The sequence below is a fragment of the Parasteatoda tepidariorum genome, chromosome X1, assembly GCF_043381705.1.
Source record: "Parasteatoda tepidariorum isolate YZ-2023 chromosome X1, CAS_Ptep_4.0, whole genome shotgun sequence".
NCBI classification, from domain to species: Eukaryota; Metazoa; Arthropoda; class Arachnida; order Araneae; family Theridiidae; genus Parasteatoda; species Parasteatoda tepidariorum.
Genome location: NC_092214.1, coordinates 19,574,532 through 19,582,361, shown reverse-complemented (window position 1 = coordinate 19,582,361; position 7,830 = coordinate 19,574,532). Strand labels below are relative to the sequence as shown.

The following is a 7,830-nucleotide window of genomic DNA, read 5'->3' as shown; positions in this document are numbered from 1 at the left end:
ATATATATATAATTTTATATAATAATCTAAAATTTACTACATTGTTATTAATATTATTTAGTTACTTTTAACGTCTTCTAAAAAGAATAATTTGGCATATGTCAACATTTTAAATGCTTTATATATTGCCTCATAACTCTGTTTATTGCCATATATATTGTTGTACAACTCTGTAATTGTTGTACCAACTATATTCCAATTTTCCAAGCAATCTTGAGACAGTATTGAAAAATATTTAAGACAGGTTAGAACAGAAATAAGATTGTTTAATGTAGATCAATAAAATTTTTCTATTGACATGCTGTTAAAGTTTTCGAAAATACAATAATTTTGTTTATCTTAGTATTTTAAAAGATTTATACATTAACTAACTTTGTGTAACTCTGTATATTGTTGAAATCAAAACTTTTTTTCAATTTTGTTATTCTTGAGACTAGACCTGAAAATAAGTACTCGCAATTCGCCACTTGGCAAGTCAAAAAAAAAAAAAAAAAAAGAAAAAAAAAGTGACGACAAAAACTAAATAAGCAATCGGTCATTTTTTTACCATTGCTTTTAAAATCGCTTAATGATAAAAGTACATTAATGTAGAAAGAGACTATGGAAAACAGAATTTTCATTAACATGTTTTATGTCTCCATTCAAAATTTTGAAAATTTAAAATTTGAATCTATCAATTTGTGTTGGAAAGATTCGCGTGGAAGGAGAGTTTTTTTTTAACAATTCTCGTATTTCAAAGTTGTAATACGTACATTTAATGCATTTTGCCTCCACAAATACTTTTACATAAAGTTCTTCAATATATCAGTATATTCAACTAAATGTTGTCATATATTTATAATATTTTTACTGCTGAATTAACTTTTTATAGTCGTAGATTATTTCTAATCTAATTTTTTTAAAAAATATAAATAATATAATTCAAGGAAAAAAGAATTTGAGAAAATTGAATATTAAATGAAAAGGACCGATCGATATTGGTTCACCGAGTCATTAGGTTTGAGGAAAAATTGGCTAATAAGTCATCAGAGTCTACCGGCCGCTGACAACTAACTGAAAATTTAAATTTTCAGCTCCACTTGAGACAGTATAAAAAAGAACTAAACAGGTTACAATACAAATGAGATTCATTAAATGAGATAAAATTTGCTGGAAACTTACTGTTGACAAAATAATCTTTTTTCCATATGAGATTTCAAGATATTTTTTGCATCCAGTATTATTTCCTTAAGAAAACAACGTACACAAGTTTAACCTGTTTTTAAACAATGAAAAATCTATTTAAACAATTTAAAAAGAGTAATATATATACATAATTTTAGGGTAAACTTCAAATTATTGCCATGGTTTTATATCATTAAGAAGTTTGCTAAAAATTAAATAATCAATAAATCAAATAATCAGTAAATTGAATAATCAATAAATTAAATAATCAGTATAAAATAGTGTTAATATTTTTAGAACATAAATTTAAATGCTGGGTGTTCCGATGTTTCTTCCTCAACCAATTGGGACAATTTGTTCAAATAAATAAGCACTTAATATAATTATTAAAATTTCCATCACCTTAACTGACACTAACTATAGTGTTTCTAACTAACTATAGCGTTTCTTATTTACTCATCTGTAACGGTTTTACCTAAAGGAAATAAAATTAACTTGAATTTTTGTATTCTTAAACTTGATAAATTTAATAAATTTCAGATTTTCAATTAAATAATAAAATGAAAAGCATTAAATTTGATTTTTTGGAAGTACAATAATGTTTTTAAATGATTGCAAGTTTTACAAGAAAACAGTATTTTGTTAAAAAAACCAAAAAAAAAAAAAAANAAAAAAAAAAAAAAAAAAAAAAAAAAAAAAAAAAAAAAAAAAAAAAAAAAAAAAAATCTGATTCAAATTTATAATAAACAATAATTCACAATTACATTTATAATACAATCTTTCAAAATGAAAGATGAAAGATCTTATTTGATTTTTTTAAGTGCTGTATTGCATGATATAGTTATTTTCATAAATTTATTACTAAGTGCTTTTAAGAAAGGGAAATAAAAATGCAAGAAATAATAGCGCTACTCGTACGTCTCTATAAAAAATCTTTTCTAAACATGTTGATCTCAAATTTTGAATCTCAAGATCTTCATTTAAATATGTAAAATTATTATTTTAATTTTGCATCGAAATGATGTGCTTACGTGAAAATAAGTCACCGTTTTTATCATTGTGTTGTCATATTAGATCTTCAAAGTTATATTATTATTATATTTTGTCAGCTGCATTATGATAAGAATTATTTTCACTGAGAATAGAAGGAAAATGCACCAAATTCATATCAAAGCGTAGTTTTTATGTAGAGGATTACTATTTAATTTACATTTGCGTCTAAATTACATTAAAAAAGGACCATATAAAGAAGACAATAGGAAAACAATAGTATAATCGAATTAAAACTTTAAAGTGATATATTATTATAATAGTTTTATTTTAATAATAATAACAGTTGTAATGTTTTTTTTGTCCAGAATTCTATATGGTTTAAGATTAGTTTTATAATGAAATGAGACTAAATGCATCATAAAAGCCCGTACATACAAAATCCTATATTTATTGGGTAGTTTTGTAAATTTTCTTTTTATATTTAGTTTTGTAATTTTCTTTTCTGACACAACTAGCTTTAAAACAGGAGTTATAAAACAATTCTTTTAAGTGCCACAGTTGTTTTTAAGTTTATTTTCATTAAAATGAATCTTGTTGAAAATTCCATGAGTTGAAAACGAGTAGGCGTATCAAAGAGGATGCAGTTAAATTACATTTTCAAACATAATTTAAGTTGCGTAGCTTTTGTATTTCCAACAATAATCTTTCTTTGAAATGTTGTTCTAAAAAGTATGCATGTAAAATTGTTATTTTATTCAGAACTTCACTTTTTTGTTCTTGTGTGAAGTCTAACCGTTTATAACTATGCATCATTGTAAGGCCTGTCATTAACAACCTTTTTTCTCTTCGTTATTCAAGGACATTCAGCTTGATATATCCTTTCAAACAAATGTTCCCTAAAGGGCAAATAAAAATGGAATTATTTAATTTTATTTCGTTGAATAAATGTTCTGTATTATATTTATGTTTTACTGAGAAATTTCGCCAAGACTTATTGTAATTATCTACGATATCAGGTAATATATATTATTTTAAATTATTAAAAATTCTTATTTCGACGTACTATTTAAATTTTATAAGTTTTTAGAGATAATTGGATGTTAAGTTTATTATTATTATGAATCATCATAAATTTTAAAATTGCTACAAGTAATTCAAGTATTCTTTAGATATTTCTATGTGATTTAGCTATTTGTAAAATTGTATTTTCTTAATTTAATGAACCTTTTTAATAAGTTTCATTTATTTCATGAAAATCTAGGAAAATTAACAAAAAGTAATAAAGTAATTAAATAGGAGCATTATGAAGCAAAGGTAATAGCTGTGTATCTACGCTGATCCTACGTATTGAAATGTAATGTAAAATTTAAGTTGATGAATGTTTGCAATACGATTTAAATTACTGTTATTATCCAAAAAATCGTTTTTTCTAAAAATTTTGATTCAGCTCTGATAATAAAAAGAGAAAATTATCTTCTAGAAAAAAATTTTTTATATATTACAACAGAAATATGAATAAAAATAGATTGCTTTATTTTTGTAATTGTTAAGCTTTTGAATTTTTTATGCTATCTTAAAACTTACATGCATATTCTTTCCGACTTTTTGAAGAGAATTTCTTACTTAATTTAAACTTTTATCTCTACTTCTTCTTGACTGATTTTTTTCTTAGGCATTAATTACTCGTTGGTATTAATTACTCGTTGATTAATTACTCGTTACTCAATTTATTATCAGAATTTATAAATTTAACTGCTTAAAATATTCATAATTTTGAGAAGTTTCAAGAATTTATAATTTTTTAAACATGTTTGATGGTTGATTATTGCTATAATAATTATAATAAATATAACGTAGCAAGAAAGGAAACTACTTGTAAGCGGAAGAAAGCATATATATCTTACATCCGGTGAATTCGAAAAACATAAATATTTGGAGTGAATTAAATAAAGTTAAATTACATCTGGTTAAATGTAAATAAAGATTATTTATTGTATTTTTTAATCCTTAAATTATTAAATACTTCATAATTATGGTAAATTACACCGGCATTTTTTAGCTCTCAACAATTCTAAGACGATTAAATAATTTCCTTTGAGTATTTTTCATTGATTAAAAATATTATTATTTTTTTATTTTAAAAGCTTGACCAAAGTCGATTATTAATAATAAGAGCATTTTTGAGATTGAAAAGTATTTAGTATACCAAACTCAATCATAAATTTGAGAATTTTATTCTGACATTCAAAATATTTCTATACTTGTTTATTTTGCCTAAAGTTTTAATTATTTTATTAAAGTTTTTTGATTTTGCCGATTACGCGATATTTGCATTCATTTTAAATTTTGGATTATAAATGTACAACGAAAAGTGTACAGTACATTTCCATAAAAAATAGTATGTAAACAGTTTAAATTATGTTAAAAGCTAGCTAGAAAAATAATGAAATCTCCAGGTGCTTACAGTTTCTTTACTTTGGTATTTGGAAAAATATCAAAAAATTACTGTTTTGCATTAAGGCAGGAAACTATATTATTGTAATCGGTAAATATAAATCAAACTGCACTAAAAGCATTTACCACGGGATATGGTTAATTAATGCTTAGTGATGATGTACCAGGTTTAGTGTTTTTTTTTCGGAATTACATTAACAATACTAAAACGGTACCACTTCATGGAAAATAGCAAATTTACTGACATTAAGCTATTTTTATATTATATTATTTTTACATTAAGCTATCAATGAATGATGATAAAAAAATACTGCTCGTGCTTTTGAAGTAATTCAGAAAAATAATAAGTTTGAAAGCTTGTTTTGTCAGTGGGAAATTATTTATCTTTGTAAGAATTATTAGGGGAGTATAAGAATATTAAATGAAAAAAGAAGCTTTTTAAAGTAATTGTTATGTTAGATTTTAAGTAAAATTGATGGTATTTTAACTCAATATTTAATGTAGAAGAATTAATAAAATATGTAAGGTATGTTAAAAAGAAGAAATGAAAAATTCTAATTTTATGAAGAATATATTTAAAATGTAGCATTTGTAAAAAGTTTTTTTAGAAAGTTTCTTTGCTAGAATTTTTATAATTCACCAATTTAACAACAATGTTACTACTTACCTCAAAGTAAATTTTAATAAAATCTAAATGACAGATTTAATTTTAAAAGTCATTTAATAGATTTTAAACTAATGATTGATTAAATCACTCACGAAAGCAGAGTTATAAATATATACTTTTTGCTGGTGAAATTTCTAAAAGGATAAAAATGCTAGAAGGATGCAGCTGTTTCGGTACTATGGACGGTACTATCACTGCCAAAAGAGTAAATGAAGGAAAACCACAGATAAATATATATATGGAGAATATGTAGGCCAGGGAAAAATCAACCAATCCGGAAAAGGATTAAATGGACAGATTATTTTCGGAGCGATGAACTAGAAAAAGCAGGATTAGGAAGAACAAAATCTAAATCAAAGTCTTGCCTGCTACAGAAAATTGCGTAGGAGGTGAGTTCTAGTCTTAGGATTTGATTAAACCCAAGCGGCAGGCAAATGTTTAGTCAAAATAAGCTTTAAAAAGATAACTACTAGACCATTCATATTTAATGATTTAAATTAACTGAAAAGCAAATCTGCACTTCTTTAGATAGGCAAGTTCTAATAAACATGTTTCACTAAACGTTAGAACACTAGGGAAGAAATTTTTTGTTATATTTATTCATGTTCTAATTCGGGTGTGGTGATTTCAAAATGTAAGTTAGTTTTGTTCCGAAATATACAGGTTTTATCAAAATTATATTTTTATTTCTTAATCGAATGTTTATAATAAAACGTATAGCTTTAAATACGTACATCTATGCCTGTCTTCTCCTTTGAAAATAACATTTAAGATATAAAAACACATGACTTTAACACATAAACTGAATCGTATTATCGTCTTCTTACCCTTCCCTACGTAGCAGAGTTGTAGGGGTACATAGAAGCACTCGAGTGAGTTTAAAGAAAACCGGATAGAGAATATGACATTAAATTGATATTAAATCAAGAATTCAAAAATTTCTCCGTTATCAAAAATTAGAGAAATCTTTTGCATCTCTTCTTAACGAGAAATCTTCGTTATAAAATTTCGAGAAATCTTCGTTCAACATTGTTAAAATCTTGGGCATAAATTCAATTTTGTAATGCTTAAATTATTTCCTCCCCTGTTACATCAGCTTATCTTGATGCCCTGGAATCTTGTTTTATTCATTTGAATGCTGATTCCTTTTTTTTTTAACGATTTTAGTTCTTCCCCATCTCTCCATAACTCCTCCATTTTACTCTAATTTGACTCTCGGCCAGTGTGATTTTTCCGATTCCGTTTTTCATCTGATTTTTTTCTTGGCTTCAGCGATTTTTCTAGTTATGTTTATCACTTTCATTTTTCCTTTATTAGTTGGCAACTTTACGTTTTCTATTTCAAATCATTTTTGTTCTTTTACTTTCACGTCTGGAAAGTCTGGAAAATAGGCACCTAGATTTCAAGCGTTTGAATCATGTCGATTTTTATTTCATATTTGTTCATTTTCGGAGCGAATGAAGTTTCCATTCAGGTAATATCTAAGTTCTTTAGTTTCTTGCGATTATTTATTTAAGGCTCTTGGGTACTTCTATCATTAAATTTAAGAGAGTCATTGCAAACTAAATATAAATTGTTAACATCAGCTTCTATATTAATTGAAATATAAGAGTAATTCATGAAACTGAATTTTATTATTGTTAAGTTAGTTAATAATAAGAAATAGTTACTTTTAAGTTAAAGCTTATTTTCTTCTGACTTGCTACATAAGAAGACTTCTGTTTATTCGTATTTATTTAATCACATTTAAAAACAAAATTTTGAGGAACAATTTTTCATTATACGAGTTTGTAATTTTATGTTGTAATTGTAAAAATATTTTTATCGTCTGGGCATATTAAATATTCATGGAGTAATCTTAAAAAAGTACTACTTGATAGAAATAATTTTTACTTTTGTTATTTTCACATTTTCGGTAATTAAATTGTAACATATCGATGGAGGTGCTTTGTTAGAAAACCTTAAATGCTGAAAGAAGCCTCTTAGCAACTCTTACCCAAAACAATTAGTCTAGACAAATCTTTGCCTCAAAAGATATTTTGCAACAGTGGCGTGACTCTTGTAATTAAAACACAAAAGTACATCTAAGTAAAGGGTTCGCATAAAACCTCAAATTCTATGAAAGATATTCATTTGCTGAGATTTCCTAATTTGATAATGGAAGATAATCACACAATGATTACTCAAATGGTCAGCAATAAGTATAAAAATATAGTTAAGGAGAACTAGAGACAAGATAAATTAGTAAATTTCAACCAGCAAAGGGTATTTAAAATGACGAGTAAAATTAAAGATCTTGAGTAAAGTTTGTGATAATTATCAGCGTGTATTAATTATTTTTCAAAAATGATTAACGAGTTACTTTGTATTTTAAAAGTATTTTTGCTGCGAAACTCTTTTCAGAAATATTGAAAAAAATTGTGCAATATTATGGTATTAAATTTTAATTTCATCCTTCAAACTAATTAATACTTATTTTTACTTCATTATAAATTAATATGGATTTTTAGATAAATTTTTTTTTAAAAATAGTTATTCATAATTTCATAAAC

General features: G+C 25.0%; 2 protein-coding genes across 6 annotated transcripts in view; one reads left to right on the top strand and one right to left on the bottom strand.

Moving 5' to 3' along the window:
* Positions 1–7,830, bottom strand: part of LOC107453666 (synaptotagmin-1) — a 90,075-nt gene that overhangs the window by 34,812 nt on the left and 47,433 nt on the right. For 2 of the 5 annotated variants that reach the window (XM_043040062.2, XM_016070565.4), the window contains exon 2: positions 1,162–1,255. The exons of the other annotated variants lie outside the window; for them this stretch is intronic. In XM_043040062.2, coding sequence (XP_042895996.1) covers positions 1,162–1,187 — 26 coding nt within the window. In that variant the 5' untranslated portion in view covers positions 1,188–1,255. The remainder of the gene's footprint in view (positions 1–1,161; positions 1,256–7,830) is intronic. 5 annotated transcript variants of the gene reach the window in all.
* The window catches only part of LOC107443976 (uncharacterized), a 166,173-nt gene continuing 161,260 nt past the window's right edge, over positions 2,918–7,830 (top strand). Inside the window, exon 1 of the mRNA XM_071187945.1 lies at positions 2,918–3,173. The gene's annotated coding sequence lies outside the window, so the exon portion shown is untranslated. The remainder of the gene's footprint in view (positions 3,174–7,830) is intronic.